Source organism: Dendrobates tinctorius, unplaced genomic scaffold (genome assembly GCF_039654945.1).
Source record: "Dendrobates tinctorius isolate UK_male_01 unplaced genomic scaffold, ASM3965494v1 ptg000197l, whole genome shotgun sequence".
NCBI lineage: Eukaryota > Metazoa > Chordata > Amphibia > Anura > Dendrobatidae > Dendrobates > Dendrobates tinctorius.
In genome coordinates, this window is record NW_027361864.1 from 3,710,162 (window position 1) to 3,725,269 (window position 15,108).

The 15,108-nt window shown below is 47.8% G+C and overlaps 1 protein-coding gene across 7 annotated transcripts in view; it reads right to left on the reverse strand.

The window, feature by feature from the left end:
* UNC13B (unc-13 homolog B) overlaps positions 1–15,108 on the reverse strand; it is a 409,040-nt gene that overhangs the window by 32,639 nt on the left and 361,293 nt on the right. For all 7 annotated transcript variants that reach the window (XM_073553139.1, XM_073553142.1, XM_073553141.1 and 4 more), the window contains 8 exons: positions 14,541–14,618; positions 13,680–13,757; positions 11,949–12,037; positions 7,997–8,149; positions 7,456–7,579; positions 6,030–6,086; positions 2,795–2,875; positions 2,487–2,634 (listed from right to left, as the gene is read on the reverse strand). In XM_073553139.1, coding sequence (XP_073409240.1) covers positions 2,487–2,634; positions 2,795–2,875; positions 6,030–6,086; positions 7,456–7,579; positions 7,997–8,149; positions 11,949–12,037; positions 13,680–13,757; positions 14,541–14,618 — 808 coding nt within the window. The remainder of the gene's footprint in view (positions 1–2,486; positions 2,635–2,794; positions 2,876–6,029; positions 6,087–7,455; positions 7,580–7,996; positions 8,150–11,948; positions 12,038–13,679; positions 13,758–14,540; positions 14,619–15,108) is intronic.

Here is a 15,108-nt window from a genome sequence, read left to right on the forward strand (position 1 = left end):
TGGGGGGATGGGGTTACCCAGATTAACCTGACTGGTCCGTGAGACCTAGTTCTGCAGTGATAATCTGCTGATAAATCACGAATTGTATTGAAACTATGCAAGCTGCTGAATGAGTGACACATCGCTGGATTCAGGCTCTATGCCTCTTCATTATTTGGATCTCCGATTAAATAGAAAAACAAACTGCTGACAGATTCAATTTATTTCTCTCCAGCTTGTGTGTTAACAAGAGTCCATTTAATGTGTGAATGCAGCTTGGTGAATGGAGAAGTGATGTAGCCACACTACGCAATATTACAAGAACATGTAAGACGAGCCGTTTCCACATATCCTTATCTTTGGCTTCTTACAGGATAACATGAAAGCCGCAGGGCACAAGGACACAGGACGCCATCTACAACCACCACCTAGGCCTATAGCCTGCACACGCCACTACACAAACTATGGGGTGAGGCAACTGGGACATGTGCCCTGGGTGCTGGGGTGCCAGGGAGGGCACATGGCAATTTACCTAGATACAGTCCCAGTGTAGATAAGAAAGGCAGGGCTACTGCTCTTACTATCGGATTTGACAGATTAGATTTTCAAGACCCCCTGGTAACGCTGGATTATTGCATCCTTCTCTGACAGCCCAGCTACATATGTACTTGGACATAAAAACATTTACTTTTGGGAACACATTACTTATCGTGTATTGCTGCCTGAATACAGTCTGCATTTTACTCCAGAGCTGCATTCATAATTCTGCTGATTGTTAAAAAAGATTTTATAGGATAAGAAAAAGCATGGCCACTCTCTTCCAGAAACAGCAGCAAACCTGTCCGAAGGTTGTGTCTGGCACGGCAGCTCAGCTGCACCAGTGAGTAAGGCAGAGGGGAATAGGGGTGAGCGGCAGCACCACATATTACCTGTGGTCGGGGGTGGTGCTGTTTTGGGTATAAAGCAGCCATGGTTTTCAATATTTCAATATTAATATTCTCAGAAACAAATACTGTAGTTACATAGACTGAAAAAAGCCTGGGGTCCACCAAGTCCGACCTTCCTCCACCAGTTCTACATTCTCTATCACTAGATTATAACCCATAATGCTATATATGTTGTGAGAAAAGCCTCCGGCCCTTTTATAAGAGCTGTTATAGTGTCGGCCATTGCTACCTCTTATAGTCGGCATTCCACAGTCTGACTGCTCTAACTGTAAAGAACCCTTTCCTATTTAGCTGCCGGAATCATGTTTCCTCCACCAGTAATAAATGCCTCCTGGACCTTTGGAAGGAATAAGTCATGTGTCATTCTCTGACAACACACATATATTTATACGTGTAAATGAGCTCTCCTCTGAGACATCTTTTTTTTCTAAGCTAAACAAGCCCAACTTTTCCAACCTCTCATCATATGAGAGGCCTCCATCCCTTGTAATAATCTAGTTGTCGCCTTTGAACTGCCTTAGGCGCTGCTGTCAATGGGCAGACCTTGAACAAGGAGGGAATGCAGTGACATTTCCTCTCCAGAGTCTGCAGAATTATGAGTGCAGCTCTGGAATACACAGTATCAGTAGAAGACAAGTAATGGAACGTGTTCACAGAAATCAATGTTTAAATGGTTTTCTCCATGTCACGCAGTGATGAGAAGTGACAAGGACTGAGGCCGGCTTCACAGTATGGACCGCGATGTCCGGACTGGCCACGGTCTCTCATACGCATACAAGACCATTTGGTTCAGGTCAAGAGATCCACAACTGTACTCTGACTGTGATTGTCGGATGTGTGAGACTGTGACGGGTGGGATGTGGAAGGGGGCTCCGGCACTACTCTATAAAGGGAGAGGAGCCTGCGCGGGATTTGGGTGGTCTCTCTACAGCACATACTACAACAATACTAGCACACATACCCTTCTCAGGGCGACTGTCCTCATTAGCCGTATACCTAACACCCTTCCCATCATGCACTGGGATAAGAACGCAAGAGACAGCAGGCGAGAGAAGAGGAAGAGAGAGTTAGGCAAAGACAGAGCACACAAGATCGACAGGTGCAGACAACAACGTGCTTTACGGGGGCTGACTGGCCTCCACCGCAGACACAATACAAGACTCGTCATCTTCCTGGCAGATGTTTCTTGGCGCTATCTGCTACTTGGAAAGCTGAGTCACCCCTGTTGCTCCTCATTAGCGTGTCACACAGCTTTTCCAGGTTCCTGAGCGGCAGATTGTCCTGGCGCTTCTATGTCAGCCGTTACATCTTATATCTACTCTACCTTTGATACTGACAGTAACATGATGACGTGGTGACTTATCGTCATTGCAGTCACAGTGACATCACAAGCGCCATATTGTAACATTCATGTGGAAACTGGGAAACAGCGAAGCTGTGCGACCTCCATCCATGTTTTCTATATAATGGCGTCTCTAGGGTGTTTCACACGTCTACACATACAGCTAGAGCTCCTCTATGGCGGATCCGTGCCATCTCAGGCACTAGCCTCTACATTACCTTGTGCCGTCTGGGTCTGCACAAAGGTTTTGATGAGAGTATCTGTGGTCTGTGTGTACAGGGACAAGGCGTAGCGCAGAGACTGCAAGTCCGGGCTCTTCTCCAGGAAAGTCTTCTTAAGGCCGTTCCCTCCTGCGTGGAAGTATTGCTGGAAAGTAAGAGGAGGGGAAGCTTAGGGATGTGCTGCACTCATAATCTCAACACCCACCATGCATCCCACTCCTCATAGTCCCATATTCCCCCAGAGAGGCTCACGTGTGCGGGACCCCTACTCCTGTGTGAGGACGGAGTGATCAGCCAGCACTTACCTTGATCGTATCCAGAGCCAGATCCATTACAGCACATTGCTTCGGGGTCAGACTGCGAGTCTCTTCTCTCACCATATGATCCTGCAAGGACAAAAGGGTTTAATAAGTATAGTAAAAAGCACAGACAGCCGGCAGACTCCTGACTGAGCCAAACATTTCATCTAATTTAACGTTAAATGCAAAACTATTCTGTGGGAAATATATATTATATACATACACACATTTTTACATACATAGCCCAGGAACCACGTGCTGCAATTCTACAGGCTTCAGATATGTAACCCTGGCTCAAAGTGCCTGATCAATGCCACAAGATGGCGCCAAAGTCCACTACACGCAAAGCTCGGCCAGTCTGTAAGGCTGTGTTCACACAGCGTTTTTTTAGCGTTTTTTTACCGCGGTTTTCGCTATAAAACCGCTAAAAATAAGCTGCACAGTCATTTCTATGCATTTTGCACTTTTTGTGCACATTGATGTGTTTTTTACCGTGAAAAAAACGCATCGAGGTAAAAAACGCAGCATGCTCATTAATTTTGCGGATTTTCCCCGTTTTAGGCCTCTTCCATGCGGTTTTAAACTGCTGCGGAAAAAAAACGCATCAAAAACGCATCAAAACTGCGCAAAAAACGCAAGCGGAAAAATAGGTGCGGTTTCTGGGAAGGGATTCAGGTTTTTGAGCAGAAAATTTCTGCAACGTGTGCACTTAGCCTAAATGTAACTTGTGTTTCCAATTCTCCCCATTTTCGAAATCTCTGCTTGCTGCCAATGAAAGTAGTTATTTTGGCAATTATTTACCCACATGTGTGGCAGGTCTTGTTATAGCTCTTGTAATGAGCCATGCACTTGTGTTAGGCACTGGCATTTGGAGTTTCGTTATAGGAACAGAAAAACTAAATGCCTGTAAAAGAAAAAAGGATCTATCCTCTGCTGGACACTCATGGTGCCTGTCAGACCACACTGGCTATGATTAATATATAATAGGGGCGGTTTGGTATCCAGTTGGGTGATGTCACTCTGCAGCATATCGGAGGCTCCAATGCAAGAGAGAACCTTGCTGGACCTGATCCTGGGAAGTCTGAAGCCTCAGGATATATAAACCATTAATACGTCCTAACACAAACTGTGAGCAGAGATCCTCAAACTCACAATGAACTGAAACAAAATGTATGTGAACGTGGCCAAACCTTTAAAAAAAACAAATTGTCCCATGGAAAACACCAAATACACACGGGTGACCAAGGACCACTGGAGGCGAAATCATGGAACTGTGCACATGTGATGCGGTCATGTTTAAGGATCGACAGTCCGCATTACGGCACACAGGGGATGTGAAGGATCGGCACTGTGCATTACGACATACAGGGGATGTGAAGGATCAGCACTGTGCATTATGGCACACAGGGGATGTGAAGGATCAGCACTGTGCATTATGGCACACAGGGGATGTGAAGGATCAGCACCGTGCATTACGGCACACAGGGGATGTGAAGGATCAGCACCGTGCAGTACAGCACACAGGGGATGTGAAGGATCAGCACTGTGCATTATGGCACACAGGGGATGTGAAGGATCAGCACTGTGCATTATGGCACACAGGGGATGTGAAGGATCAGCACCGTGCATTACGGCACACAGGGGATGTGAAGGATCAGCACCGTGCAGTACAGCACACAGGGGATGTGAAGGATCAGCACTGTGCATTATGGCACACGGGATGTGAAGGATCAGCACGTGCATTATGGCACACAGGATGTGAAGGATCAGCACCGTGCATTATGGCATACAGGGGATGTGAAGGATCAGCACCGTGCATTACGGCATACAGGGGATATGAAGGATCAGCACCGTGCATTACGGCATACAGGGGATATGAAGGATCAGCACCGTGCATTACGGCATACAGGGGATGTGAAGGATCAGCACTGTGCATTATGGCACACAGGGGATGTGAAGGATCAGCACTGTGCATTATGGCACACGGGATGTGAAGGATCAGCACGTGCATTATGGCACACAGGATGTGAAGGATCGGCACCGTGCATTACGGCATACAGGGGATGTGAAGGATCAGCACTGTGCATTATGGCACACAGGGGATGTGAAGGATCAGCACTGTGCATTATGGCACACAGGATGTGAAGGATCAGCACCGTGCATTATGGCATACAGGGGATGTGAAGGATCAGCACCGTGCATTACGGCATACAGGGGATATGAAGGATCAGCACCGTGCATTACGGCACACAGGGGATGAGAAGGATCAGCACCGTGCATTATGGCACACAGGGGATGTGAAGGATCAGCACCGTGCATTATGGCACACAGGGGATGTGAAGGATCAGCACCGTGCATTATGGCACACAGGGGATGTGAAGGCTCAGCACCGTGCATTATGGCACACAGGGGATGTGAAGCATCGGCACCGTGCAGTACGGCACACAGGGGATGTGAAGCATCGGCACCGTGCATTACGGCACACAGGGGATGTGAAGCATCGGCACCATGCATTACGGCATACAGGGGATGTGAAGCATCGGCACCATGCATTACGGCATACAGGGGATGTGAAGCATCGGCACCGTGCATTACGGCATACAGGGGATGTGAAGGATCGGCACCGTGCATTACGGCATACAGGGGATGTGAATGATCAGCACCGTACATTATGGCACACAGGGGATGTGAAGCATCGGCACCGTGCATTACAGCATACAGGGGATGTGAAGCATCGGCACCATGCATTACGGCATACAGGGGATGTGAAGGATCGGCACCGTGCATTATGGCACACAGGGGATGTGAAGGATCGGCACCGTGCATTACGGCACACAGGGGATGTGAAGCATCGGCACCGTGCATTACGGCATACAGGGGATGTGAAGGATCGGCACCGTGCATTACGGCATACAGGGGATGTGAATGATCAGCACCGTACATTATGGCACACAGGGGATGTGAAGCATCGGCACCGTGCATTACAGCATACAGGGGATGTGAAGCATCTGCACCATGCATTACGGCATACAGGGGATGTGAAGGATCGGCACCGTGCATTATGGCACACAGGGGATGTGAAGGATCGGCACGATGGAATAAGTTGCAAAATTTGGATCTCAGGGATCCTGTGACAGGAGAGGAGAAGCTGCGCAGTCGTGTGACAATTGAATGGCTGCACCACCAGGAACATATCACAAACACACAGCAAGAAGACGTCCAGGTCACTGCACCTCCGTACCTTCAGCTTTGATAACTGGCCCAGCTCCTTGGCTGCACTGAAAATCAACTGAGTTCCCTAAAAGCACAAAGAAGAAAGAAGAGAGAAAATGTTATTGATCTTGACTTCAGCGTCCATAAGAGTTCACCTGATAGTCTGGCTCTTTTGGACCGTGTTGCGCACATCACAGACAGGACCCAGAAGGTAGCGGATATCCGTCATTTCCCATAATCCGACACTTGGCTGGTTACAGAGATGGCGGATTATCGGATTACACTGTAACACTGAACTGCAACTATCTGCTCCGATGTGCAAAGTTCCTTTACATCCACAAAAGCAGGGCGCTGTACAGCCCCCCAAAATGATCGGGCAGGCAATGCTGATCTGCCCAATCTCACTGTGACAAGTGGACTGCTGTATAACATGCTGCACACTCCACCTGATCATCCCCGCTTTATATTATACGGCATGTAATAAGGCTTTAGGAAGTGATTAGGGGAGGTCAGGTGGGGTGCTGGGGGTGCGGAGCCAATGGTGATGTAATTCTGCCGACAGGTGAACCAGGGTCATCCCTATAATGGTATGAGATGTGTTACACGAAGGGTTAGACACAAGGCCTGTCAGGGTAAAAGTGTGCGGATAGCACAAATATGGGGGAATGGGGACAAGGATTACCCAAACTTACCATCTTATGGCAACAGGAATCCACCGGAGGAAAGGGGAAATAAAGGTGAGTTAGAGAAGCAGATAACGAGTCCTCTAACTCTCAAGGCACATAATGGTGATGCACCCCACAATATGACTATGACCACAACAAGGCTACTGTACAGGATCAGTACGGCTACCAGTCATCTCTATAGATCCTACACAGTAGATCTGCGTCCCTGTGCTGCCTGTGACACGCAGATGACACTGCGGAGACAATGACATCAAGGTGACAAAATACACGACTAATCGGGAACAAAACATCCTCTGCAGTGACTATGAGCAAAAGGCTCCCATACCACGGCTTCCTACTCCCGTGAAAAGGGATATTTGGGATTAGTGCAGTCATTTCTCCAATAAAACGAGTGCTGACCCCCAGCAAGTTCATCACTAGATGAGATCAATGTGCCTACTGACATGGGTGCAGAGCGCCTCCAACAGACTATGTAGGGCGATGCGCATCCGCAAATATTACAGGAGGCGGCAGCGATTTTTACCATCCAATGATACCGGGAACATGTCAGCTGTGCCACAGCATTGTCCTGGAGGTTGGCTGAGATACGCCAGGAGCAACTGAGATACGCTGTGAGCGGCTGGGCTACCAGTAAACCCTCACGTGCTGGTGCAAAGTCTCTCCTAGGACTCTCTCCCCCTCTTGTGGCAGAGGGACCTCCTTAGGCACTAGGATGACTTTTGCAACCAATGCCATGGTTGCGGTTTCATTGATGCGGCGGAAACTCACTGACTGGTCCGTGAGGGGAGGAAGAACGATCATCTTCTCCATCGTGTTCATCACCACCCTCCAGAGATCTTTCAGGACCCGCTTCAGGACGGTCTTCTCACAAACAGTGGCGAATAAGGTCAAACTGCAGGGAGCAAAGCTCACAATTAAGAAAATTATGAATTGTACCAAAATGGAGGAGACACAGGAAACATCGAGACATTGGGGGGAGAAATTGAAGTTAATTTGTCACTAACTCCAGAGCGGCCTGTTCCTGTAAGAATAGAAATACAGTTTATTATTCAGTATGGCTGCCCAGTAACAGGCTCGTCCACAATAGCATCACCCTGGATCTCCATTCCCTTGAGAAGAACAGTGTGGTCACCTGGATCACTCGTTTGACCACTGCAGACATATTGCCCTGTGCGGTCCTCCTCACCATTGCTTAATCTTCTTTCTCGTCAGCCTCTTCCTTTCCTCGCAGATTTCTTCTATTCATTTTTACAAGTTTGGAAGTTATGGGATGAAGTGGCTGAACACAGAAGAATTATTTTTCACTTACTTTCCATCCAAGAAGTCCATCAGGGGGCGAAGAACATTGTCTGCATCCTGTGCCACCGTGTTCCTGGCGTTGGTGGAGACGTTCCCGGTGCCCTTCACGTGGCCCAAGATCTCGGACATCTGCTTAATACACTCATCGATCCGGAACTGGAAACTGAAGGAACATCACAAAAATGGGACAGAAATCAGAGATGAATGATGAGCTGAGAGGCACCCTGTGGGCTGTAAAAGAAGCCTGGCGTTCCCTCGGGCCATATGAGTGGTCAGTAAGTACCAGCCAGACACCTGTGACCTCCTGCTCTCTCCTTACTGGAATCATTTATACAATTTATCCCAGACCCATCGCAGAAGCAGCGAGTGTCGTCAGATCCCTCACTAAATCTTAGTGTCAGCCTTGTTCTCAACCGACCATTTATGTTAACACAGCCAGAAATATATTCTGTCCTCCAAGATTAAAATCAGACAGACGCCACAGGGTGCAGCATGCAGAAAGGGAGTGAAGCCTTGTCATTGGGAGCAAGAACAGATTGTCAGTAGTTGTATTAATATAACCTCATTCATACCATATGTCAGATGGCACTGCCCAACAAATACCCAGCCACTGATCCCATCATTCATATATAGCTTCACCGCTTCCCCCATCATACACCTACAGCTCCACCGATCCCCCACATTGCACCTACAGCTCCACCGATCCCTCCACCGTGTACCTACAGATCCACCGATCCCCCAATGTGCACCTGCACAGCACCACAAATCCCCCCATGTGCACCTAAAGCTCCACTGATCTCCCCCCACCGTGCACCTACAGCTCCACCGATACCCCATCATACACCCATAGCTCCACCGATTCCCCATCATACACCTATAGCTCCACCGATCCCCCATCATACATCTACAGTTGTGGCCAAAAGTATTGACACCCCTGCAATTTTGTCAGATAATACTCATTTTCTTCCTGAAAATGATTGCAATCACAAATTCTTTGTTATTATCTTCATTTAATTTGTCTTAAATGAAAAAACACAAATGAGATTGAAGCAAAAAGCAAAACATTGATCATTTCACACAAAACTCCAAAAATGGGCCAGACAAAAGTATTGGCACCCTCAGCCTAATACTTGGTTGCACAACCTTTAGCCAAAATAACTGCGACCAACCGCTTCTGGTAGCCATCAATGAGTTTCTTACAATGCTCTGCTGGAATTTTAGACCATTCTTCTTTGGCAAACTGCTCCAGGTCCCTGATATTTGAAGGGTGCCTTCTCCAAACTGCCATTTTTAGATCTCTCCACAGGTGTTCTATGGGATTCAGGTCTGGACTCATTGCTGGCCACCTTAGAAGTCTCCAGTGCTTTCTCTCAAACCATTTTCTAGTGCTTTTTGAAGTGTGTTTTGGATCATTGTCCTGCTGGAAGACCCATGACCTCTGAGGGAGACCCAGCTTTCTCACACTGGGCCCTACATTATGCTGCAAAATTTGTTGGTAGTCTTCAGACTTCATAAAGCCATGCACATGGTCAAGCAGTCCAGTGCCAGAGGCAGCAAAGCAACCCCAAAACATCAGGGAACCTCTGCCATGTTTGACTGTAGGGACCGTGTTCTTTTCTTTGAATGCCTCTTTTTTTTCTCCTGTGAACTCTATGTTGATGCCTTTGCCCAAAAAGCTCTACTTTTGTCTCATCTGACCAGAGAACATTCTTCCAAAACGTTTTAGGCTTTTTCAGGTAGGTTTTGGCAAGCTCAAGCCTGGCTTTTTTATGTCTCGGGGTAAGAAGTGGGGTCTTCCTGGGTCTCCTACCATACAGTCCCTTTTCATTCAGACGCCGACGGATAGTACGGGTTGACACTGTTGTACCCTCGGACTGCAGGGCAGCTTGAACTTGTTTGGATGTTAGTCGAGGCTCTTTATCCAACATCCGCACAATCTTGCGTTGAAATCTCTTGTCAATTTTTCTTTTCCGTCCACATGTATAGAGGTTAACCACAGTGCCATGGGCATTAAACTTCTTGATGACACTGCGCTCGGTAGACACAGGAACATTCAGGTCTTAGGAGATGGACTTGTAGCCTTGAGATTGCTCATGCTTCCTCACAATTTGGTTTCTCAAGTCCTCAGACAGTTCTTTGGTCTTCTTTCTTTTCTCCATGCTCAATGTGGTACACACAAGGACACAGGACAGAGGTTGAGTCAACTTTAATCCATGTCAACTGGCTGCAAGTGTGATTTAGTTATTGCCAACACCTGTTAGGTGCCACAGGTAAGTTACAGGTGCTGTTAATTACACAAATAAGAGAAGCATCACATGATTTTTCGAACAGTGCCAATACTTTTGTCCATCCTCTTTTTTTATGTTTGGTGTGGAATTTTATCCAATTTGGCTTTAGGACAATTCTTTTTGTGTTTTTTCATTTAAGACAAATTAAATGAAGGTAATAATACCAAAGAATTTGTGTTTGCAATAATTTTCAGGAAGAAACTGAGTATTATCTGACATAATTGCAGGGGTGTCAATACTTTTGGCCACAACTGTATAGCTCCATCGATCCCTCATCATACACCTACAGTTCAACTTGATCCCCATGCTGCACCTATAGCTCAACTGATCCCCATAATGAACCTATAGCTCCACCGATCCCCCATCATACACCTATAGCTCCACCGATCCCCCATCATACAGCTATAGCTCCACCGATCCCCCATCATACATCTATAGCTCCACCGATCCCCCATCATAACCCTACAGCTCCACCGATCCCCCATCCTACACCTATAGCTCCACCGAGCCCCCATCATACACCCATAGTTCCATCAATTCCCCATCATACACCTATAGCTCCACCGATCCCTATCATACACCTATAGTTCCATCGATCCCCCATCATACAAATATAGCTCCACCGATACCCCATCATACACCTATAGCTCCGCCTCCACCGATCCCCCATCATACACCCATAGCTCCACCGATTCCCCATCATACACCTATAGCTCCACCGATCCCCCCATCATACATCTATAGCTCCATCGATCCCTCATCATACACCTACAGTTCAACTTGATCCCCATGCTGCACCTATAGCTCAAGTGATCCCCATAATGAACCTATAGCTCCACCGATCCCCCATCATACACCTATAGCTCCACCGATCCATCATACAGCTATAGCTCCACCGATCCCCCCATCATACATCTATAGCTCCACCGATCCCAGCCATCATACACCTATAGCTGCACCGATCCCCCATCATACATCTACAGCTCCACCGATCCCCCGTCATACACCTACAGCTCCACCGATCCCCCATCATACACCTACAGCTCCACCAATCCCCCATCATACATCTATAGCTGCACCAATCCCCCATCATACACCTACAGCTCCACCAATCCCCCATCATACACCTATAGCTGCACCAATCCCCCATCATACACCAATAGCTCCACCGATTCCCCATCATACAGCTATAGCTCCACTGATCCTTATCATACACCTACAGCTCCACCAATCCCCCATCATACACCAGTAGCTCCACCGATTCCTCATCATACAGCTATAGCTCCACTGATCCCTATCATACACCTATAGCTCCACCGATCCCCTCATCATACATCTATAGCTCCATCGATCCCCCATCACACAAATATGATTCCCGCCTCCCACATCCATGCCACCATGATGGAATGGATATACCCTTGTATTGATCTAGACCTCTAGGACTTGGCCTTCTCTAGCCGTATCAGTGTAGCAGCCAGTGACACTAAAGCTGCCGCACAACTACTACCCCCAGCATGCCATGACAGTCCTAGGACTCCAGTTGTAGACTTTAGAAATGGTGCAAACTGCAGCAGTATTTGCAAAACTTAATGTTTTTTTTTTTTAACCTTAAATAATCCCAATCACTGACAGCAAGCGGAGATTTTAAAAATAATGAGGAGAGGAAACACTAACCTGTTTCCAAACACCGTGCTCAGCTCATCCAGGACGTTGTTGAGCTTCACCTGCAGCTCCTTCAGGGTGTCACTGGCCTCAGGATCCAGCTAAGATGAGAGAAAAACACAAATCTACAGTCCTGGAGGTTTATCCTGCCACATCGTGACCGCAAGCCCCCGTGACTCTGCGGCTTAGATGTGGTCTCCTGGGCATCTTCAGCGTGACCTGGGGTCTCAGCCGCTGACACTGCCCGGCTATTGTGCTGGATTTAACAAGCTAGTTAGAGGAGCGGGAGGATATTCCCTGCCGAAGACATCACGACGGCTCACATCAAAGGAGCAGAGGCGGCACAGGCAGCTGGCCATTACTGGAATGAACAGGAGAGAACCCGCTGGGCCTCCAGAAATAGCCCACAGCCAGGTAATACCAGCTATGGCCAGGCACAGCCACATAGGGGCGCTGCGCCAAAACAGCACAAATCAGTCTACTAATCAGAAGTAGATCATTATACAGCATCCCCCCGACCCACCGCCACTGCTCTGCCCCACCATCTGCAGCTCCTGCTCTAAACTATTCCCATCATGCGCCTCACCTGCACAGAACCACTCCCATCATGCACCTCTATTGCACAGAACCACTCCCATCATGCGCCTCTCCTGCACAGAACCACTCCGATCATGCGCCTCTCCGGCACAGAACCACTCCCATCATGCGCCTCCCCTGCACAGAACCACTCCCATCATGCACCTCTATTGCACAGAACCACTCCCATCATGCGCCTCTCCTGCACAGAACCACTCCCATCATGCGCCTCTCCGGCACAGAACCACTCCCATCATGCGCCTCCCCTGCACAGAACCACTCCCATCATGCACCTCTCCGGCACAGAACCACTCCCACCATGCGCCTCTCCTGCACAGAACCACTCCCACCATGCGCCTCTCCTGCACAGAACCACTCCCATCATGAGCCTTTCCGGCACAGAACCACTCCCATCATGCGCCTCCCCTGCACAGAACCACTCCCATCATGCGCCTCCCCTGCACAGAACCACTCCCACCATGCACCTCTGCTGCACAAAACCACTCCCATCATGCACCTCTCCGGCACAGAACCACTCCCAGCCGTGTTTCTAATCTGTGGTTCTTTCCCGTTTCTGACTTTCGCACACTGTTGCGGCCCCCAGATCAAACAGGATGGAGTCATCTAATCCAGCCCAAGTGCCTCATGGATGATGGGGAGCGGACCACACAGCGCCATAACTGTCCCAGGAACCCCAGACCCTTCAGTGACCAAAGATTTCCATCTGTTTTTACCAGACACAAGTGGAAGGTGTACGGACCCCTCAGTAATGAGGGGGCAACATATAAAACGTCTGCAACTCTTAATTACACGCAACATGTGAGTTCTTCTGCCGGGATCACACTACGGTAATTCACCACAAGCCCCTCGCTCGGTAAAATACATGGGAGGTTAATAAACTGTACAGGAAATTAATGCTGCACCGCGGGACCCCAGGAGAGCAGAAGTAGCGGGTAATTAACAAGACATCAATAGATCCTGCAGATAGCACGGATTGCTCAGACTCCTCAGTAGAGGTCGGAGTATGCCACAGCTAAAAAGCAATCACACGGAGACCGGCAGAAAAACAGCGGCTCCTCATACTCGTCACATTCTGATAGGACGCATTGAGGCCCGAGGCCCAAGGTCTGGGCTGGGAGAGCAGAATGAATGATCATAGGTAGTCACCTCTTTTCCTCCCATGGCTTCAAACATCTTCTCTAGTTGCACTCGGAGCTGCTGAACATTATTCATGAGGATGCAAGGCTGGAAAAGACAATTGTTAAGGTTAGACAGAATGCACCGCGGGTCCCCGGAAAGGCACTGGAGGACCACTAGATGGGGATTACAATACATAAGGGCTTCTTATCCTACAGGCTTCCCCTCTTCCCATGTTGGGCATCAGGATGTATGTGGTATCATGGATATATAGGTCACAATCAGCAGAATTGTGAATGCAGCTCTGGATACCACCTACCATAATGTAAGATCACCAACCTATAGGAACTGGAGCCCGTTTACAAAAGTATTAAGAAGCAATGAGCAAGTGTATGATCAGTACAGAAAACAGAATCCCCACTAATGTGTAAAAATGTGTAAACGGGGGGACAGTGAATGAAATACTACATCATCGCTACCCGTAAACAGGACCTGTTACTTGTTATAGATTCATCTTGTGTAAATGCCGCTGTTGTCCTGAATCCAGTGCTGTTGTTCTTTTACTTCTACTCCTCTCCATTCCGGAGATACTCCCATTTCTTGTATATAAATCTAGTATTAGCCAAGAGGGTGTGTCGTTCAACTCTTCGTTGGTGGGATCAGTTAGGACCATACCCACTTGGCTAAAGGGACAAAATTTATATACAGAAAAGACAGGGCCATATCTCAGAAACAGTGAGGCGCAAGAGCTAAAAAGTAAAACACGTCAGAGTAATATATTAGTTTAATATTTGTTTCCCCAAACCTCAGATTTGGTAGCAAACTTTATTTGTAAATATACAACCAGTCTAGTCAGAGTGGACTCTACCTTCAGAGGGCGCCATTACTCACCAGCTTTTCCTTGAAGCAGTAGGACTGGAAGGACTTGGACAGGATGTCGGCGTACTGGAGCAGCACCTTACTGATGGTCTAAAGAGGAGAGAGAACGTACCACACATTCGCGTCACTACGGTTTCACATGTGGGATGTTTTTTTCCTTTTCTCCTTTGTTCTCATTAAATCGCACCTCTCTATAGATTCTCTACTTTTGAGCTGAATTTTCATGTTGCAGTTTGTCAGTGACGAACTTGCATTGCTAACCCGTAGAAAATATTAATAAAATAATGTTAAAATAAATAAATATCAGCAACCTGGCCTGAATGAGGTTGGAATTAAGAACGCAGATAATATTTGATTGCTTTCAATAAAATCAGTGTTTTATCAGCAGGAGATTATACCTGCAGGACTAGGCATTGCGTGCCCAGCAGTCCAGCTAATCTGTGTAACCCCGCCTTCACCACTGATTGGCAGCTTGCTGACAGTGTACACAGGGAGCTGCCCAATCAGAGGTGTGGGCAGGGTTATACAAAGGTCAGCATTCAGAGCACTGCTAGATCTGCAGCAGAGAAAACAGGGATTG